Source organism: Schistocerca americana, chromosome 2 (assembly GCF_021461395.2).
Source record: "Schistocerca americana isolate TAMUIC-IGC-003095 chromosome 2, iqSchAmer2.1, whole genome shotgun sequence".
Classification (NCBI taxonomy): domain Eukaryota; kingdom Metazoa; phylum Arthropoda; class Insecta; order Orthoptera; family Acrididae; genus Schistocerca; species Schistocerca americana.
Window position 1 is genome coordinate 727,056,965 of NC_060120.1, and position 23,030 is coordinate 727,079,994.

The window sequence follows — 23,030 nt, forward strand, 5'->3', positions numbered from 1 at the left end:
AATTTGGTACAGATAGTGAAGATACAGAGTCTATCCTCATACACTTCATTATTATGTATTATTTTCATTGTGGCTGACTTCTCTTTTCATGTAAGCAGCAATTCCCATCATATTAATTAGTCTTATATTAACAATTCTTTTAGTTCAAACTGCTACAGCATCCTACAATGGCAATAACCACTGGAAATAATGATGCCTCTCCTATGAAAAAAATCTTGGTACTCTCACTTTTATTCTGTTTTGTGTAAATAGTGCCCTTATATCTTTTGTTAAAAGAAACCTTCACAGTCGTGACAGTTACTTTAATAATATTTATAAAACAACAAGTGTTCTTTGAGAATATTAATGCCTACTGACTTGCTGTGGATGTACATCATATACAATACTTCTGCCCTCCCCCCCCCCCCCCCCCCCCCCCGCCCCCTCTCCCACATTTTTACAAAGTGCCCAATAACTCTAAATTTTTGCATGAGTACAAGTCACAAAATTTTTACATAATGTACTCCTACACGACAAATAATAGTCTTTACTTTTTTAAATTGGATTCAAAAAAGCCTCGCTCATATAATGCAAGAATTCTGTCGCTCATATAATGCAAGAATTCTGAAGACCAGGTATTGTTATCTTCCTTGTCTCCTATACTTTTACTAGTGTTCACTTGTAAAATAATGTTAAAATGATAGTATGCATTGTTTAAGAATTGAAGATGAAGACAATACAGTAACCATCTACAGAACCAATAGCTTATATAGCTGATCAACAAAAAATAAGATAACTTTCTTTCACCGCCACATGAAGAATAAAGTGTAAAGTAGCACAACCACAAATGAAAGCATCTCCAGTAAGAAGAGAGAAATAGAAGAAAAACATGTTAGTGAGGATCAGTGTAACAGAAGATTTTATTAAAAGTTAAACTAGAAAAAGACAATCAAAAATTAAAATTGCTGGACAGATAGGGAATAAAGACTGTACTTACTAAATACACACTGTATTTTGACTAATAACAATAAACAACAAATCAAAATTATTCTTTACTTTCTGGAAGAAAAGGTTTACAGGGCAGCCAAATGAAAGCATGACTTGTGAAAAAAGCGAGTAAATTGTTTAGTATTTTGAAATTAATTGCCATAGATGTTAATACAGCTATCCCACTGTGAGAAAATATGGTCAAAGCCTTCATGGAAGAATGTTTGCAGCTGCCTATGGAACCCAGGTATGCACTTCTTCATCCAAAGCAAATTGAAGGTCATGAATGTCTTTCTTCAGGGCTTCAAAAAAATGGATCTCACTTGGGGAGATATTGGGACTGTATGGAGGATGTGTAAGGGCTTCCCAGTGAAACTTCTACAGTGTATTTGAAATAATCTTGGCAACATGTTTGTGAGCATTATCCTGCAACAGAATGGCACTGCTTTGAGTACACTGCAGAAATTTTGCTGCAGTGACCTTATACATTCTCCATACAGACCCTGTCTTGCCCCATGCAATTTCCTTATTTCTGGAGCCCTCAAGAAAGAAATTGTGGCCGTTGATTTGCTTTGGATGAAAAGGTTCACACATGGATACAATCACAGTTCTGTTGGCAATCGCAAACATTTTTCCATAATGGCATTGACCATCTTGTCTCACAATGGAATAAGTGTATGAACAGTTATGACAATCACTTTTGAAATAATAAACAGTTTACTTACTTTTTTCCCATGTGTCTTGGTCTCATCTGACTGCCCCTTATACATTCTTCAAGTCAAAACAATACAGGAAAAGATGTAAAAGAACACGAAAATGAATTCTGGATCATGAATGAAGAGACATGCACACACAAAATGTGAAAACCATGAAGAAAATATTATTTCTGAATGGTAGTTGAGACAAGAAAATAAAGTATACACAATGAAGGTGCCATAAAAAAGAAATAAAATAAAAAAGAACCTTCAAACATTGAACTTTGCAACATGCATTCATCCATTAATTGTCTGTGTCTGTGAATTAGACTATATTACTTACATTTGAAATACAAAGCATTTACTACAAATGCATCCCTAATGATTATGCTTGAGAATGAAAATATGCCCGTGCCTCATCTCATTTTAGACTGCAAGGACAATGAGAACATATTTAAAAAAACTCTTGGAGTGACAATATTCAGTATATTTTACAAGTTTTGAGGATAAGAGTGTGCATTCTTCAGGAAGTACAGTACTACTAATAGTGGAAATTTCTTGATTATTCCCATGCAGTTAATAAATAGCACAGGTATCCAGATATTGTACTGTTATTCATAATGCAGTAAAGTGTTTTATGTAAGAAATGTACAAAATAATAATTGAGTAGATTTGCACACACAATGTTTTTCAGATGACATTGAAAGCAAGTTATAAATGTAAACAGTTATCTTTGCTGGGAACGATACACAGCAGTTTAATTACTTTGTGATTCTGTTCAATAAAATACATGTTGTTGTACTACAACAGAGTCTATGCAGTCTGTATTTGTTTATGTTTCCTATGTTTCCAGTTAAATAAAAATGTAAACTATTTTGTTTTTTTTAGTTCATTATGCACTCTACTTATAAGTGAAAGCAAAATATTTTACACAGCTGACAGCAATACACAAGCATTAACACATGAAGCACAACATTAATGGTCAGTCTGAGGACACTGCAAGGACTAGGGAAAGGATAATAAGTGAAAGAGGTCAACCAAACTGCACCCAACCATATACAGGCAGCGTGCACTCAGCAGTTTATTCCCTCTACCCAGAAATTTAAATTAAAAGCAGAGACTCTTTGCTTATCCACTCTGTCAGAATCTCTGACCTCTCAGACATTTGCATCCATTCACGATAGTTGATGACCCCTTCCACAGGCGGGCTAACAGACAGGCCCGATCGATCCACCCCGGAACCGGGCACCTCCGGCTTGGGGAGCAGGAAGGTAATTCGCGACCGAGGTGGGTCTTCGGGAGTCCTTGCACTGTGAAGAAAGTATTGCGTGCAACTGACTAAACACAACAGACAGTGCAGGAAAGGTAAAGGGTTTCCAGATGTACCATGCATGTGTTAAGTGCCTTCTACATTTAGCATGTATTTACAGACCTTTTTTTTATAAAATCACTTTTATTACTCTGCAATCAAGATTTGCTATGACAGTATTAGAGTTACAGGAAACTAGAAGAATAAAGTATAGTACTTACATTGATTACAGAACACAGTGTACTAGAACCATTCAAAAATTACATTTTTTCAAATTATTGACGATATAATTTGATGAAGTGCAAAACTGTGTATCGTCAGAGAAAAGCTATACAAATAAAGTCTATTACATGCAGTTAAAGTATTCAGCAGAAATCAGTATGAGTGAAGTGATACACACTCATTACATTAATACACCATTTCTTTTTACTCCTTCTTTCCAAAATGTCTACAGTTAACTGTGCTTAATATGTACATGTTAACAGTTTTAAGATTACAACTTTCATAGCAAAAATGATGCATGTATAAGTGTTTCAATTCATGCAAGTCCCATTATAAAATTAGAATAGCATTCTAGATTTCAGTACATGAAGGTGGTGAAAAGATTCTGGCATCACTGTTATTATTGGCACTTTCCTTATTTTTAACAAAAACCTATTTCTACAAACAATTGAAAACTCTTAAAAACAGCAATAATACAGGTGAACACCACCATACACTAACTAGTTGCCCTGCAATTCACTTGTCACTTCTGTCCAGTAGTCTGGTTAAAAACAGAAGCATTGTTTACCAGATGAACTGAGATGAAAAACCACTGGTAAATTGGAACGATTTTGAACTCAAAAGTAGTCAAATAGTAAAATGTTTACTTGATTGTCACATTTAACAGACATTAATGATGACTGATAGCTATCCAAAACGAATTCAAAATAAATACACTGTCTGAGAGTGTCTCGACATCAGCTGTGTTAGGTACAGATATAGAAACCTATTATATCTATGTCAGTGAAATATTGCACTTGACAGTTCATGTTATGTTAAGTTAGGTTGGCTATAGTGCAATAGCGATACTGCAAGAGCTGACTCTACACACACACACACACACACACACACACACACACATATACACACACACACACACAGCAGACAATATGGATTTCCTTTCCATCTAGCAAATGTAAGCTACTGAATAATGACAGTGTACATAAGAATTCATTTTTGAGTTGCTACCACAATGACAGCAAATAAACAACCTTCCTGCAGACCATACAGTGGAAACACTTTTCGCCACCAATCTTACCAATCAGACTCAACCTAAGATCAATACTGAACTCTCCTTCAACATGCAAACTAACCTTACCTCCACAGAAAGAACCACAATCCACTATCTAGAAACTGCTTCTGACCTTATAATCCTACCTGCTGACAAAGGCTCCACCACTATTGTTTTGAACCGCAAGTAATACGCTAGCTGTCAAATTCATCTACCTACAAACCCTGCCACATTGACCCCATTCCAGAAATCCAGTAGGATCTACAGTCTCTGTGCAAATCCTTCGGCCCATCCCACAACCTCTCCCCAGAGTCCATCTCTCTCCTCATTCCTACCACTCCCTGCATCCCTGTCCCACATTACCTACAAACCAATCCAAGGTACAGCTATGAACACGTGAATGGCACCATCCTATGCCAACCTATTCATGGGCCATCTAGAGGAAGCTTTCATAAATCCCCAGAATCCCAAAACCCTCACCTGGTTCAGGTTCACTGATGCCATCTTTGTAATCTGAATTGAGGGTGAGGACACACACATCAACACCTTCTCCCCCACTCCGTTCACCTTGTGCTACTAAATGCAACAAACCACTTTCCTCAATGTTGATATCCACCTCAAAGGTGCATACATCAGTACCTCCATCTGTATCAAACCTACCAACCACCAGCAATACCTCCACTTCGACAGCTGCCACCTATTCCCCACCAAGAAGTCCCTTCCATAAAGCCCAGCCACCCGTGGCCATCGCATCTCCAGTGATGAATCGTCCCTTGAAGTATACTGAGGGTCTCATGGAGGCCTTCACAGACCATAATTACCCTCCCAACTTTGCACAAAAACAGATCTCTCATGGCCAACTCTCAGGTCGCCCACCACCTCCCACAGTCCCACCATTCAGCCACACAGGAGCATTCCCCTAGTGACTCAGTACCACCCAGGACTGGAGCAACTGAATCACATTCTCTCCCAGGGTTTTGACTATGTCTCATTGTGCCCTGAAATAAGGAATGTCCTACCTACTTCCCTTCCCACTCCTCCCACTGTGGTATTCTGCCACCCAACGAACCTACACAATATCCTTGTCCATTCCTACACAGCCTCTGTTCCCAATCCCTTGCCTCATGGCTCATATCCTTGTAATAGACCTAGATGAAAGACCTGTCTCATACATCAACCCATCACCATCTACTCCAGTCCAGTCACAAGCATAACCTCTCCCATCAAAGGCAGGGCTACCTAAGAAACCAGTCATGTGATCTACAAGTAAGCTGAACCACTGTGCTGCATTCTATGTGGCCTGACAAACAACAAGCTGTCTGTCCACATGAATGGCCATAGACAAACTGTGACCAAGAAATGGCTGGACCACTCTGTTGCTGAGCACATTACCCAACATGACATTCTTCATTTCAATGACTGCTTCACAGCCTGTGCCATCTGGATCCTTCCCAGCAACACCAGCTTTTCTGAAATGCGCAGGAAATCACGCTGCAATATATCCTATGTTTCCGTAACACTCCTGGCCTCAACCTTCATTAGTCACTGCCCTTACCCATCTAGCCCTTTCCCTGTTCCCATTCCAGCATTAAAGAGCCCTCATTCCACCAATGCACCCACATTCTTTTCACTTCTCTCCTTTTCTGCTACTATCCTGCCCCCACCCCCATTCTCTGTTTAACCTCCAGACTGCACCTAGCTGCCCTATCCTTTCTCCACTTCTTCCCTGTATGCTTCCACAAGCAACACTTTATCATACCCCATCCCTACTCTGCTATCCTTCTCCCTCCCCACCCCAGCCTCCTCCTTACTCCACCATCCGGTTGCCTCTCCCATCATGCAGTGCTGCTCGCAGTCTGGCCTCAGCAGTCAGAGACCATGGTTGTGTGTGTGTGTGTGTGTGTGTAATTTGTGTCTACATGTGTGTGTGTGTGTGTGTGTGTGTTTTGTCTATTGCTGTTGTAGGCCTAGTTTGGCTGAAAGCTCACTTCCAAACATCTTTTTGTTGTACCTATCTGTGACTCATCATCTCTGCTATATGATGACTAGCAACTACCCTTATCTTGGATTTTCCATTGTTTGATTCAACCACATAATACTATAGGGATAGACACGAAGCCCACGCCTACCACAGTAGTACAAGTTTATATGCCAACTAGCTCTGCAGATGATGAAGAAATTGAAGAAATGTATGATGAAATAAAAGAAATTATTCAGATAGTGAAGGGAGACGAAAATTTAATAGTCATGGGTGACTGGAATTCGGTAGTAGGAAAAGGGAGAGAAGGAAACGTAGTAGGTGAATATGGATTGGGGGGAAGAAATGAAAGAGGAAGCCGCCTGGTAGAATTTTGCACAGAGCACAACTTAATCATAGCTAACACTTGGTTCAAGAAGCATAAAAGAAGGTTGTATACATGGAAAAAGCCTGGAGATACTGACAGGTTTCAGATAGATTATATAATGGTAAGACAGAGATTTAGGAACCAGGTTTTAAATTGTAAGACATTTCCAGGGACAGATGAGGACTCTGACCACAATCTATTGGTTATGAACTGTAGATTAAAACTGAAGAAACTGCAAAATGGTGGGAATTTAAGGAGATGGGACCTGGATAAACTGAAAGAAGCAGAGGTTGTACAGAGTTTCAAGGTGACCATAAGGGAACAATTGACAGGAATGGGGGAAAGAAATACAGTACAAGAAGAATGGGTAGCTTTGAGGGATGAAGTAGTGAAGACAGCAGAGGATCAAGTAGGTAAAAAGACGAAGGCTGCTAGAAATCCTTGGGTAACAGAAGAAATATTGAACATAATTCATGAAAGGAGAAAATATAAAAAAAATTCAAAATGGCTAAGCAGGGATGGCTAGAAGATAAATGTAAGGATGTAGAGGTTTGTCTCACCAGGGGTAAGATAGATACTGCCGACAGGAAAATTAAAGAGACCTTTGGAGAAAAGAGAACCACTAGTATGAATATCAAGAGCTCAGATGGAAACCCAGTTCCAAGCAAAGAAGGGAAAGCAGAAAGGTGGAAGGACTATATAGATGGTCTATACAAGGGTGATGTACTTGAGGACAATATTATGGAAATGGAAGAGGATGTAGATGAAGATGAAATTGGAGATATGATACTGCATGAAGAGTTTGACAGAACACTGAAAGACCTGAGTCGAAACAAGGCCCCAGGAGTAGACAACATTCCATTAGAACTACTGACAGCCTTGGAAGAGCCAGTCCTGACAAAACTCTACCATCTGGTGAGCAAGATATATGAGACTGGCGAAATACCCTCAGACTTCAAGAAGAATATAATAATTCCAATCCCAAAGAAAGCAGGTGTTGACAGATATGAAAATTACCGAACTATCAGTTTAATAAGTCACGGCTGCAAAATACTAAAACGAATTCTTTACAGACGAATGGAAAAACTAGTAGAAGTCAACCTCGGGGAAGATCAGTTTAGTTTCCATAGAAATATCGGAACACGTGAGGCAATACTGACCCTACGACTTATCTTAGAAGCTTGATTAAGCAAAGGCAAACCTATGTTTCTAGCATTTGTAGACTTAGAGAAAGCTTTTGACAATGTTGACTGGAATACTCTCTTTCGAATTCTGAAGGTGGCAGGGGCAAAATACAGGTAGCGAATGGCTGTTTACAATTTGTACAGAAACCAGATGGCAGTTATAAGAGTTGAGGGACACGAAAGGGAAGCAGTAGTTGGGAAGAGAGTGAGACAGGGTTGTAGCCTCTCCCCGATGTTATTCAATCTGTATATTGAGCAAGCAGTGAAGGAAACAAAAGAAAAATTTGGAGTAGGTATTAAAATCCATGGAGAAGAAATAAAAACTTTGAGGTTTGCTGATGACATTGTAATTCTGTCAGAGACAGCAAAGGACTTGGAAGAGCAGTTGAACGGAATGGATAGTGTCTTGAAAGGAGGATATAAGATGAACATCAACAAAAGCAAAACGAGGATAATGGAATGTAGTCGAATTAAGTCGGGTGATGCTGAGGGAATTAGATTAGGAAATGAGACACTTAAAGTAGTAAAGGAGTTTTGCTATTTGGGGAGCAAAATAACTGATGATGGTTGAAGTAGAGAGGATATAAAATGTAGACTGGCAATGGCAAGTAAAGCGTTTCTGAAGAAGAGAAATTTGTTAACATCGAGTATAGATTTAAGTGTCAGGAAGTTGTTTCTGAAAGTATTTGTATGGAGTGTAGCCATGTACGGAAGTGAAACATGGACGATAAATAGTTTGGACAAGAAGAGAATAGAAGCTTTTGAAATGTGGTGCTACAGAAGAATGCAGAAGAATAGATGGGTAGATCACATAACTAATGAGGAGGTATTGAATAGGATTGGGGAGAAGAGAAATTTGTGGCACAACTTGACTAGGAGAAGGGATCGGTTGGTAGGACACGTTCTGAGGCATCAAGGGATCACCAATTTAGTATTGGAGGGAAGTGTGGAGGGTAAAAATCATAGAGGGAGACCAAGAGATGAATACACTAAGCAGATTCAGAAGGATGTAGGTTGCTGTAGGTACTGGGAGATGAAGAAGCTTGCACAGGATAGAGCAGCATGGAGGGCTGCATCAAACCAGTCTCTGGGCTGAAGACCACAACAACAGTGTTGTTACAAGAAAAGAAAAGCTTTCATATATAATATTTGTCTCTAAGATTAATAAGCTACAAGGGAAGCTAAGCTTTCACATATGATGTTGATTTTTTTATGTGTTTTACACTTTAAGATACATCACACAAATGTGCCCATAAAATGTTTAACACCGACATAAATCTCTGATCTTGTGAGCTCAAAATTCTTCTGAATGGCTTGTCGTCAAAGATTTGATTTTTAAATGAGAGTCAAATGCTCTGTGATTTAAGAAATACATTCTCGCACATAGTTCATCTTGGGTAATAGGAAATTTACTTCGAAACAGTATTTTTCAAACCACAATTTGCAATAAATAGATTTGTTCCAGCAGTTGCCAGTGTGTCAGATAAGAGACATCACCATGCTTGCACAGCTACGATGACGTAGGAAGCCCATATGTTCATATGTGTAAGACATTAAAAGATCTTAAATTATGTCATCAAAGAAACAAGACATCAGAGGATACTCCAAGAGCATTGAAATTTCGTGAATCATACTGAAATGAATAATTCGCCTTAAAGTGCTCATTCGTATATCCAGATTCTCAACGAAGTAGGCCTTGACCTGATATTAAGCTTTTCAGTGTGGTTTTTGGGAGTACCAGTACTGTTTTTTCTTATGTTTGGTTCTTTGTTATGGCATAATGCCATATGTGCTAGAAGATGAAAACGTGCACTTGAAATGCAGTGAACAGTTGAAACAAGCCAATAGTGTGGAATTAAACGCTTTGTCTCTAATAAATTGGCTGCCTCAGCGGAAAAGATAAATAAAAGGCAAATTTCTTTAACAAAGTGGCAAAAATAACTTCATTGTTCTGCAAGGCAATTAATGCCTGACTGTCAGAACGGCGGAAAAAAATAAAATCTGAAACTAATAACATATTTTAGCCTTCCACAATTATGTGAATGTATTTTAATTCACTTGATAACTCCCAGCCACAGAAATCACTGTTTTTTCATTTGACGTGAGAGCAGTAAATGAAGAGGAAACAGCAAAATCACTAAATGTAAACACGGATCATGTGGAGGCACACCTATCCCCCCCCACCACTACAAGTCAGACTGCTCTGTGCAGCAGCCCCGAATATACAATATTTCTAACCGGGGCAATACTAGATGGTTGTGTCCCACCCTCTGCCTGCCTCCCTAGAGCGTTTGAGACAGGACAGGGGGAAAAAATATATATATATATATATATATATATATATATATATATAAAAAAACAAAAGTGCTGGCAGGTCGATAAACACACAAACATACACACAAGATTCTAGCTTTCGCAACCAACGGTTGCTTCATCAGGAAAGAGGGAAGGAGAGGGAAAGAGGGAAGGAGAGGGAAAGACGAAAGGATGTGGGTTTTAAGGGGGAGGGTAAGGAGTCATCCCAATCCCGAGAGTGGAAAGACTTACCTTAGGGGGAAAAAAGGACGGGTATACACTTGCACACACACACATATCCATCAGCACATACACAGACACAAGCAGACATTTGTAAAGGCAAAGAGTTTGGGCAGAGATGTCAGTCGAGGCGGAAGTAAAGAGGCAAAGATGTTGTTGAAAGACAGGTGAGGTATGAGCGGCGGCTACTTGAAATTAGCGGAGGTTGAGACCTGGCAGATAACGAGAAGGGAGGATATACTGAAGGGCAAGTTCCCATCTCCGGAGTTCTGACAGGTTGGTGTTAGTGGGAAGTATCCAGATAACCCGGACGGTGTAACACTGTGCCAAGATGTGCTGGCCGTGCACCAAGGCATGTTTAGCCACAGGGTGATCCTCATTACCAACAAACACTGTCTGCCTGTGTCTATTCATGTGAATGGACAGTTTGTTGCTGGTCATTCCCACATAGAAAGCTTCACAGTGTAGGCAGGTTAGTTGGTAAATCACGTGGGTGCTTTCACACGTGGCTCTGCCTTTGATCGTGTACACCTTCCAGGTTACAGGACTGTAGTAGCTGGTGGTGGGAGGGTGCATGGGACAGGTTTTACTCCGGGGGCGGTTACAAGGGTAGGAGCCAGAGGGTAGGGAAGGTGGTTTGGGGATTTCATAGGAATGAACTAAGAGGTTACAAAGGTTAGGTGGACGGCGGAAAGACACTCTTGGTGGAGTGGGGAGGATTTCATGAAGGATGGATCTCATTTCAGGGCAGGATTTGAGGAAGTCGTATCCCTGCTGGAGAGCCACATTCAGAGTCTGATCCAGTCCCGGAAAGTATCCTGTCACAAGTGGGGCACTTTTGTGGTTCTTCTGTGGGAGGTTCTGGGTTTGAGGGGATGAGGAAGTGGCTCTGGTTATTTGCTTCTGTACCAGGTCGGGAGGGTAGTTGCGGGATGCGAAAGCTGTTTTCAGGTTGTTGGTGTAATGGTTCAGGGATTCCGGACTGGAGCAGATTCGTTTGCCACGAAGACCTAGGCTGTAGGGAAGGGACCGTTTGATGTGGAATGGGTGGCAGCTGTCATAATGGCGGTACTGTTGCTTGTTGGTGGGTTTGATGTGGACGGACGTGTGAAGCTGGCCATTGGACAGATGGAGGTCATCGTCAAGGAAAGTGGCATGGGATTTGGAGTAGGACCAGGTGAATCTGATGGAACCAAAGGAGTTGAGGTTGGAGAGGAAATTCTGGATTTGTTCTTCACTGTGAGTCCAGATCATGAAGCTGTCATCAATAAATCTGTACCAAACTCTGGGTTGGCAGGCCTGGGTAACCAAGAAGGCTTCCTCTAAGCGACCCATGAATAGGTTGGCGTACGAGGGGGCCATCCTGGTACTCATGGCTGTTCCCTTTAATTGTTGGTATGTCCAGCCTTCAAAAGTGAAGAAGTTGTGGGTCAGGATGAAGCTGGCTAAGGTAATGAGGAAAGAGGTTTTATGTAGGGTGGCAGGTGATCGGCGTGAAAGGAAGTGCTCCATCGCAGCGAGGCCCTGGATGTGCGGAATATTTATGTATAAAGAAGTGGCATCAATGGTTACAAGGATGGTTTCCGGGGGTAACAGACTGGGTAAGGATTCCAGGCATTCGAGGAAGTGGTTGTTGTCTTTGATGAAGGATGGGAGACTGCATGCAACGGTTGAAGGTGTTGATCTACGTAGGCAGAAATACGTTCTGTGGGGGCTTGGTAACCAGCTACAATGGGACGGCATGGACGATTGGGTTTGTGAATTTTAGGAAGAAGGTAGAAGGTAGGGGTGCGGGGTGTCAGTGGGGTCAGGAGGTTGATGGAGTCAGGTGAAAGGTTTTGTAGGGGGCCCAAGGTTCTGAGGATTCCTTGAAGCTCCGCCTGGACATCAGGAATGGGATTACCTTGGCAAACTTTGTATGTAGTGTTGTCTGAAAGCTGATGCAGTCCCTCAGCCACATACTCCCGACGATCAAGTACCACGGTCGTGGAACCCTTGTCCGCCGGAAGAATGACGATGGATCGGTCAGCCTTCAGATCACGGATAGCCTGGGCTTCAGCAGTGGTGATGTTGGGAGTAGGCTTAAGGTTTTTTAAGAAGGACTGAGAGGCAAGGCTGGAAGTCAGAAATTCCTGGAAAGTTTGGTGAGGGTGATTTTGAGGAAGAGGAGGTGGGTCCCGCTGTGACGGAGGACGGAACTGTTCCAGGCAGGGTTCAATTTGGATAGTGTCTTGGGAAGTTGGATCATTAGGAGTAGGATTAGGATCATTTTTCTTCGTGGCAAAGTGATATTTCCAGCAGAGAGTACGGGTGTAGGACAGTAAATCTTTGACAAGAGCTGTTTGGTTGAATCTGGGAGTGGGGCTGAAGGTGAGGCCTTTGGATAGGACAGAGATTTCGGATTGGGAGAGAGGTTTGGAGGAAAGGTAAACTACTGAATTAGGGTGTTGTGGTTCCAGATTGTGTTGATTGGAATTTTGAGGTTTTGGAGGGAGTGGAGCTGGAAGTGGGAGATTGAGTAGATGGGAGAGACTGGGTCTGTGTACAATGAGAGGAGGTAGAGGTTTGCTGGAAAGGTTGTGAAGGGTGAGTGAGTTGCCTTTCCGGAGGTGGGAAACCAGGAGATTGGATAGTTTTTTAAGGTGGAGGGTGGCATGCTGTTCTAATTTGCGGTTGGCCTGTAGGAGGATGCTCTGAACAGCCGGTGTGGATGTGGGAGAGGAAAGATTGAGGACTTTTATTAAGGATAGGAGTTGACGGGTGCGTTCATTGGCTGAGTTGATGTGTAGGTGAAGGATTAGGTGGGTGAGGGCAATGGATTGTTCAGTTTGGAACTGGTATAGGGACTGATGGAAAGAAGGGTTGCAGCCAGAGATGGGAACTTTAAGTGTGAGGCCTTTGGGGGTAATGCCAAATGTCAGACAAGCCTCTTTCCACCTTCTAATACCATGTCACCCTCACAACACCCCCACAACGACCCCATTAAGTTTTATTTACATTCCCTCCGCAAACATGCCTTCACCCTCTTTCCACCTTCTAATACCATGTCACCCTCACAACACCCCCACAACGACCCCATTAAGTTTTATTTACATTCCCTCCGGAAACATGCCTTCGCCCTCACTCCCATATTTTATTTTCTCAGGCTTGTCTGACATTTGGCATTACCCCCAAAGGCCTCACACTTAAAGTTCCCATCTCTGGCTGCAACCCGTCTTTCCATCAGTCCCTACACCAGTTCCAAACTGAAGCCAAGATGTGCTGGCCGTGCACGGCACAGTGTTACACCATCCGGGTTATCTGGATACTTCCCACTAACACCAACCTGTCAGAACTCCGGAGATGGGAACTTGCCCTTGAGCATATCCTCTCTTCTCGTTATCCGCCAGGCCTCAACCTCCGCTAATTTCAAGTTGCCGCCGCTCATACCTCACCTGTCTTTCAACAACATCTTTGCCTCTGTACTTCTGCCTCGACTGACATCTCTGCCAAAATTCTTTGCCTTTACAAATGTCTGCTTGTGACTGTGTATGTGTGGATGGATATGTGTGTGTGCGAGTGTATACCTGTCCTTTTTTCCCCCTAAGGTAAGTCTTTCCGCTCCCGGGATTGGAATGACTCCTTACCCTCTCCCTTAAAACCCACATCCTTTCGTCTTTCCCTCTCCTTCCCTCTTTCCTGATGAAGCAACCGTTGGTTGCGAAAGCTTGAATTTTGTGTGTATGTTTGTGTGTCTATTGACCTGTCAGCACTTTCATTTGGTAAGTCACATCATCTTTGTTTTTAGATATTTTTCCCATATATATATATATATATATATATAATAGAGGGAAACATTCCACGCGGGAAAAATATATTTAAAAACAAAGATGATGTGACTTACCATACGAAAGCGCTGGCAGGTCGATAGAAGCACAAACAGACACATACATACACACAAAATTCAAGCTTTCGCAACAAACTGTTGCCTCATCAGGAAAGAGGGAAGGAGCGGGAAAGACGAAAGGAAGGGGGTTTTAAGGGAGAGGGTAAGGGGTCATTCCAATCCCGGGAGCGGAAAGACTTACCTTAGGGGGAAAAAAGGACGGGTATACACTCGCACACACACATATCATACAGACACAAGCAGACATATTTAAAGACAAAGAGTTTGCCCAAAGTCTTTGTCTTTATATATATATATATATATATATATATAATGTTCATTTTGTAGCACACATCTTTCTGAAGAGTCTGATACATAAAACATATAACTTCAAGAAAATGGAAGACGTGTTATTTGGTCTTAAGTGTGCTAAAGTGCAGTGCCATGCGTTTTCACACAGCATTCTTCTAGCGCGTGTCACTGTATTTTGCACTGTGGAACTCAAATGTGTATATTTTGTAATGAATGCCATCAAACTATATTCAGGATAGTGGAAATTAAAATGTCCTGTGGTGACATTTATTCAGTCCTTGGCTCCTAGCATTTTGTTTCTGTCTAATCTTGCTATAGCTTTATATGGTGTGCTTTCCTCTCTTGTGAAAGAATCTATTACCTCTTCAAAATTTGTCAAACGTTTTGCTACATGAAAAATTGAAATGTCGTTGTCTAATACAGAAAAAGCTGTTAATACAAATAGTACCCAAGACTGGTGCGTTTTCTCCATCTGATTTCGTCTATTTTGTCACTGTCTACTAGGTAAAAGAAAATAGGCCTTTCTAATACTGCATCGATTGTAACACACGCCAAATATGTGAGACTGTTTTGGTAATAATGGTCATTTTTATAATAGGGCCGAATGCAATTCATGAAATACCAATATGAAATGCCTATTTGGCCTACTAAAAGCAAAAAGCTTGATGTTAGGAAATAGTTTCACATTTCATTCATGTGCTACAGTTTCTCAAGCATGTGATCGAAAAGTAGTAGTACGAAATTTTTGTATACATTTGGAATCATTATATTCTTCCACAATTTGTGTGTTGTCCCATTTCTTCTCCTTCCTCATTCTAACAATCTTCTCATCACTAATTCTGTAACTATTCCTACCACTGACAAAACTCATTCTCTGGTTAACTCCTACCAACCTGTCAGAATCATCGATTTAGTTATCCAGCGATTACTCTCCACTTACGCACTATTACATGTTCGTACAATGCATCTTCCATGCTACTCCCAGAAGAAAACTTAAGTGGCTGCTAGCTGGGGACTGTACAACTTGCCCTTTCTAGTGTAGCGATCTGCCCAAAAATTTTCTGTCAAAATTTCAATTTCTTGGATACACTGAGAAGATAATACTTAATCTTTCTTACCTGTTATTCCTGCTAGTTCTTTATTTCCACTCTGGTAGTCTGAATCTATGGACTTTGCAAGTAATTATAACATTTCTGGTCATTCACATACCCAATCAATCACATAAACAGACAGCAGTTGTTATTCACCCATTCGGCTTTATTCCACTCAGCTCGTATAGCCCCATCCCCTTTTGTCTGCAGGAAAGTTTATTTCTAGATGGGTTCCGCTGGCAGAGGCATTACATATACTATGCACGCATTCAAATATCAATTTATGATTCCTTCAGAAATCAACTTATAATGTGTTCAAAAGCCAACAGGGATGCCTTTCAAAATCATCAGAATAATTGATAGACCAACATGTGCCAGGTGCTAGGCACTTTGTGAAAGAAGATTTTTTTTTCCTCAAGAATAAGAATTTGCTGTCACAATATGCTCCTTTTCTAACAGGATTTTGGGTCCATCTAGCACTTTGTAAAGGAAACCCATACTTTTCAGCAAAATATTTAGTGATGTTTTCCCACCCCTGAATGCACATTTTCAACAGGATTTTGGGTCCCTAGTATTTGTAATGGAAACTGATACTTTTCAGTACAATTTTTAGTGATGTTTTCCCACCCCTGGAAATTTCACATTCTTTTAATGACACTATCAACTTTGCAATGTTATAATACTCTTTCCTGCTTTTGCAAGCATAAGTATGCCTGTGAACTGCATCAGTCTGGAAAGAAGCTAAGTTGGTGACAGGATAAAGCTGCTTTTTCTTCTTTCCAGGAGTTGCTAAAAATACATTATCTGATCCAGTCATCTCGGTATCGTTAAGCTCATATCTACATCTCTCAACTTTTGCACGAACATCCCCTTATTTACTACCATTCTTGCATTAATTCGAAGAGTTATTGAGATGTGTTCCACTACTTTATCAGCAAGAACTGACAGCTGTCCATATTCTTTCTCCTGTTTGTAAAACTCACGAGTTCTCCATAGTAACTCCAGTGCCTGGCAGTTTAGTGGCACACCTGGACACAAAGGATTATCACTAGAAGAACAAACTCTATTCTGTGGGATTTTCATGTATCAGAATTTTCTAAAGCAGAATTTAACACAAGCACACAGTAGAAATGAAACACAATGCACACTGTTTACGTACACACAAAACAAATCCAGCAACAATGGAGTTTTGACATCACAACCTAAAGCAATTTTATTGCACTGGGATGGGTTCATGTCCCATATCTGGCACCTCGGGCTTCCTGTTCTTCGCTTGTTAAACTGTTATACTGCCAACTTGAAATGCATATATCAAGTACAAAGTTTCTACACCTTGGTTTAGTACTACGGTATAGGTACATACACAGTATGACATATGGAAATTTGGGTCAGTCTTGGAGGTAGGCACAGATAGCCAAAGTGGTTGAGGTAGGCAATAAGTGGGAAATCCAGATTCAAGTCCAGTCTGGCAAAAATTTTCATATGTGACTAATAGGTACTATATCTATAGATGCCAAGATATTTGCAGTCAGTGAATTTATTTTGATGTAAAATGTTTCTCCTGTTGTCATTCGAACAATGTGGCAAGAATTTCTGACAAGACGTTTAGCAGCTAAAAGACTCAATTAGTGGATATGACACCTGGTTACCTGTGATATTTTCTGTTATGCACTTGAAAAAATACAATCACTGGAGGAGCACAGGAGGCTTCATGAAGGCAACTATCTATAGGTACTGATTATGTGCACCAATCACCACTAGATGCAGGGGAGAGTGCCTGCAGTCAGTATTTCGTCACTAAGTCGTGAATAAAGGATGGACCACTGTCTTTACATGTAAGTCCCAGTTTAGCTACCGCAGTGTCAGCAAAATATCTGGAGTGCATAAGAAGCTGGAATCTGTTGCTATCCATCAAACATCCATAAAAGGAATCCCTTAATATAAGAGAGTGTTTGTATGTGGTCTGCTTAGATCTCATAAAGCAAATATGGGCTGCTTCCAGGAAAGATTCTACTGTCTGTAGTATTCCTTTTAGTCCTTCCCTATCCTTAGAAGAAAGCTCTGAAGACAGAATGGCACTCACTTCATAGAGACACAACACATTAACAGCCTTACACGTCACTGTGAATGATGTATTCCTGCTCAGAATATCCACATTCAATACTAACAAAGCTTGTGTTATTCCAACCTGATTGTAGTATTCAAATAAAAGTTTGTTAGAGGGCCTATTTTACACAATGTCTATATAAATAGGTATTTTGTTTGAGAACAAATAGATTCTTTGAAACTTCCTACAGAGTAAATGGTGAGCCTGTGTGCCCATGAAAGGCACAACTGCCAGCTTTGTGTCCCAGTCCAGCACAAGGTTTAAATCTGCCAAGAAGTTTCAAATCAGTGCATATTCTGCTGCATAATGAAAATTCATTCTGAAATACATCCTTTTTATGTAACTGTGTTGGTATCTATTCTGTCTGTTATGGGTTGTGTTGTGAATACTGCTACTGGTATTCTAAACTAAAATGTTATAGCTTCTGAGTCAATCACAGTCTTTCCATTTGTACAATATACATGTTGGTAACCACACCATCATCAGCATATGAAATGCACTTATTGTGTTACTGCTCATAATAGAAATCAATCACAGTTTCTCATGGTAGTGGATAAATAATAATCTTGGAGTTGACACAAAACCTACAGAATTTTCATTTGGCACCATGTTTTCATGTTTATACTTTTAGCCCGAAGGTGTGCCTTCCACCCATCATGTGTGGAAATAATTCACAGAGGTCTATTTAATGAACTAGGGCTTCTTAAACTGATATTGCTGTACATCTTTTAAAATTTTTGGTTAACAGAATGAACTATGTAGAGAGGAGTAGCAGTGTCTATCCAACGAACATAAGGCTGAGTAACAATCTTTATATTGTATATGTAACCTTAGATCTGATCAAAACCCCAGTAAAGCTCTGCATATTACATTTTAAACAGACTTTTGCAACAGCTGAATGCTTTTAGCCACAAACTGACAATTTTCATATCCAAGTTGAAGGCTTTCCTGCTGGTGCACTATTGCTGTTATTTGCAGAGGTATTTTAGATCCTCTTACTTGAATAATGGGAATGGAATTCACTGAACTGAATGGAGTAGTGGACAATACTGTTTGTATATTGGTATGTCATGTCCACTTGATTAGGTTATGGTGGTTGTAGCTCAACAGAATGGCTTAAAAAGGGAGAAAAAACTTTTTGTGTCACTTTGGCTTGTCCCTAAATCCCGATTTGAGTTTTCTGTGGTTCTTTATAAACTATTCCATATGAATAACATGGCTGTTTTCAATGTGATTTTAATTCTAGAATGTGACACTTCAGGATTTTATGATTCAGAGTTTTTCCTCTTTTCTTAACAATTTCTGGATGTGTTGTGATGCACAATATGGCAGATTTCATCAACTTTGGTACATAACTGTTTTAATTATTGTTACACTGAAGAGCCAAAGAAACAGGTATGCCTGCCTAATGTCATGTAGGGCCCCCACAAGCATGCAGAAGTGCTGCAACATGACGTGGCATGGACTCAACTAATGTCTGAAGTATTGCTGGAGCGAACTGACACCATGAATCCTGCAGGGCTGTCCATAAATCTGTAAGACCACGAGGGGGTGGAGATCTCTTCTGAACAGCATGTTGCAAGCATCCCAGATATGCTCAATAATGTTCATGTCTGGGGAGTTTGGTGGACAGTGGAAGCGTTTAAACTCACAAGAGTGTTCCTGGAGCCACTCTGTAGCAATTCTGGATGTGTGGGGCGTCATATTATCCTGCTGCAATTACCTAAGCCCGTCAGAATGCACAATGGACATGAATGGATGTAGATGATCAGACAGGATACTTATGTACGTGTCACCTGTCAAGAGTCATATCTAGACGTATCAGGGGTCCCATGTCATTCCAATTGCACACACCCCACATCATTAAAGAGCATCCATCTGCTTGAACAGTCCCCTGTTGACATGCAAGGTCCATAGATTCATGAAGTTGTCTCTATACCCATACATGTCCATCCGCTCAATAAAATTTGAAACAAGGCTTGTCTGACCAGGCAACATGTTTCCAGTCATCAACAGTCCAGTGTTAGTGTTGACGGGCCCAGGCGAGGCCTTTGCTTCGTGTTGTGCAGTCATCAAGGGTACGCAAGTGGGTCTTCAGCTCCAAAAGCCAATATCGATGATGTTTGGTTGAATGGTACTCACGCTGACACTTACTGATGGGCCCAGCATTGAAACCTGTAGCAATTTGCAGAAGGGTTGCACTTCTGTCACGTTGAACGATTCTCTTCAGTCATCGTTGGTCCTGTTCTTGCAGGATCTTTTTCCGGCCCCAGCGATGTCAGAGACTTGATGTTTTACGAGATTCCTGATATTCACGCTACACTCATGAAATGTTCATACAGGAGAATCCTCACTTCATCGCTATCATGGAGATGCTGTGTCCCATCGCTCGTGGGCCGATTATAACATCACGTTCAAACTCACTTAAATCTTGATAACCTATTGTTGTAGCAGCAGTAACCAATCTAACAACTGCGCCAGATACGTGTTGTCTTATATAGGCATTGCTGACTGCAGCACCATATTCTGCTTGTTTACACATCTCTTTATTTTAATATGCATACCTATGCCAGTTTCTTTGGTGCTTCAGTGAATTTTGCAATTTTTCTTTGAATTACAGAAATCAATATAGCACGTTGATTACCAATTATACATATATGAAAGCTCATGTCTAAAATCATTTAAATATTTCATTTTATATTTTTAATCCTGACTTTTTACATATCTTGAATGCCCAAGGAGAACAAATTTGTACTAATACACTAATGGGGATCACAATAATACTAAAAATTTCTTACTTAAGCTCCATGGCACACAACAGAGAATGAAATAATTATTGCATGCGAATAGAAGGGCTGTCAGAAGAAGACCATGAGTATGCTACTTTTTGTGAAGAAGAAGAAGAAGAAGAAGCTTTGCCTCTAAATCAAGCAATCTACACATTTCTGTTGCTTGTGAAATAGTAGGATTGAAGTCAATACTGCAACTTACCATTATAAAATTTCTTTTATCTTAAACTGCAGAAACCAGCTGAAAGCTTACCTCATGTACTTTCGATGCTCATTGACAGGTACAAAGTACTCATCATATGGATCGTTTGCATAGGACTCTGCTGCTATGTCTGGCAGGTCATCTCCTCCTTCTTTCTTGATAGGAAGGCTACCAGCTGTTGTAGTATCAGCATCTCCATTGCCAGTAAATGGGTTCATATTCACAAGCTCTAGATTCACAGCTTCAGCAGCCACCTCTTTGTCTTTCGCACTTTTCCTGCGTTCCATGCTGTTCAGCTGCACCTAAAAAAAAAAGTAAATAATAATAATAATAAGGAGGATATAAGATGGATGATAAGATGAACATCAACAAAAGCAAAACAAGGATAATGGAATGTAGTCGAATTAAGTCAGGTGATGCTGTGGAATTAGATTAGGAAATGAGACACTTAAAGTAGTTTTGCTATTTGGGGAGCAAAATAACTAATGATGGTTGAAGTAGAGAGGATATAAAATGTAGACTGGCAATGGCAAGGAAAGCATTTCTGAAGAAGAGAAATTTGTTAACATTGAGTATAGATTTAAGTGTCAGGAAGCCATTTATGAAAATATTTGTATGGAAGTGAAACATGGATGATAAATAGTTTGGACAAGAAGAGAATAGAAGCTTTTGAAATGTGGTGCTACAGAAGAATGCTCAAGATTAGATGAGTAGATCACAGAACTAATGAGGAGGTATTCAATAGAATTGGGGAGAAGAGGAGTTTGTGGCACAACTTGACAAGAAGAAGGGACCGGTTGGTAGGACATGTTTTGAAGCATCAAGGGATCACAAATTTAGCATTGGAGGGCAGCGTGGAGGGTAAAAATCGTAGAGGGAGACCAAGAGATGAATACACTAAGCAGATTAAGAAGGATGTAGGTTGCAGTAAGTACTGGGAGTTGAAGAAGCTTGCACAGGACAGAGTAGCACGGAGAGCTGCATCAAACCAGTCTCAGGACTGAAGACCACAACAACAACAACAACAATTGATAGTTTCCTGTATATGGGAAAAGTAATGTAGTGAGAGGACAATGTCTGAAATGATTGGGCTTCATTTGGAAATGCATTAATTTAAGCGCAAAAGTGATGATGGTAACTACCTCCCTCAAAATAAATTCTGGACCACAGTACAACAGTTAACCCAACTCTTCCACTTTAGCTACTTTTATCTAACTTTATTTCCTTAATACATTTAGAAACACCAAGTATAAGAACCCACAGGAATGTGATCTTTGGGTAGAGAATTAGTGTATCTCTGGATTTGTTGCTACAATTTTGACTAAGATAAGATGTATTACAGGAAAGTTGTATAACATTGACCTGTTAAAACTGAACGAAAATTTAACAAAAGAGGAATAATAGAGTGGTAAATAAGTAACTCTTTTGTAAGTAAGCCAAATATGTAATACTTATCTCAGCATATAAAAGTAATAATCAGATGAGTATGTATTAAAAGAAAGATATAAGTAGTCATACATAAAATTCAAATTGCTTAAGGTAATTTTGATTCTCCATTGACTGTGTTTAGTCTACTAATATAATTTATTCAGTGCTTCAAAAGATTTAAAAGTGAGCAGGGAAGTGTCAGGGCACACTTTAGGGGTGTTGTACAGGCCATATCAAATGAGTCAGAAGACTGGAAAGAAAAGCCCATGCGCAAAAATCACAGAAGACAACTATGAAAATGTGTGATGCTGGCCCTTTCCCTTGAATGTCAACCTCATAATCTGTGCCAAGAAATGAGATGTGTGCCCTTACCTCAGTAAGAGTACCAACGACTCCTGGTGGCTGCTGCACAGTGGTGTTGAGGAATGGCCCGCCATTTACGCCATTGAGGTGGTGCTCATTGAAGCCACCGTTGGTCAGCTGCTGCAGCTGTGGTTGAGGTGGTGGTGGAGCAGGTCGGTGTGGTTCTGCACCAGATGTTGAAGTCGGCGTTGTGGCGCGGCCGCTGGCACTGCCATCATCATCCACGAAGCCCGGGTTGGAGACGCCACCTGAGCCCTTGGTGTCCACCTCGTCCTGAGACATATTGATAACCAATAGCGAGAAAAGTCTATGCCCGTCCTATCGAGTCATTGTATGGCTTTTTTCAACTATGCAATATTGTTACCAAATGTTTATAACTATAGATCAGTGTGGATGCAGTACACGATATCATAAAAATAATGTAATTCTGGTTTTGCCACGTAGTCTATTCATAGTGAATTTAGGAGGTGAATGGATTACATCTGCAATTTTGATGACATGATAGCTCACAGTAAATATCTGGTATTGCAGGTACATTACTGTATTTTGTTATAAGGGAACCATGG

The 23,030-nt window shown here is 40.5% G+C and overlaps 1 protein-coding gene across 1 annotated transcript in view; it reads right to left on the reverse strand.

The window, feature by feature from the left end:
* LOC124594633 (mucin-17-like) overlaps positions 1-23,030 on the reverse strand; it is an 89,371-nt gene that overhangs the window by 64,513 nt on the left and 1,828 nt on the right. Inside the window, exons 2-4 of the mRNA XM_047133002.1 lie at positions 22,474-22,737; positions 20,725-20,975; positions 2,816-2,971 (exon numbers count right to left, since the gene is read on the reverse strand). Of these exons, the coding sequence (XP_046988958.1) occupies positions 2,816-2,971; positions 20,725-20,975; positions 22,474-22,737 (671 nt within the window). The remainder of the gene's footprint in view (positions 1-2,815; positions 2,972-20,724; positions 20,976-22,473; positions 22,738-23,030) is intronic.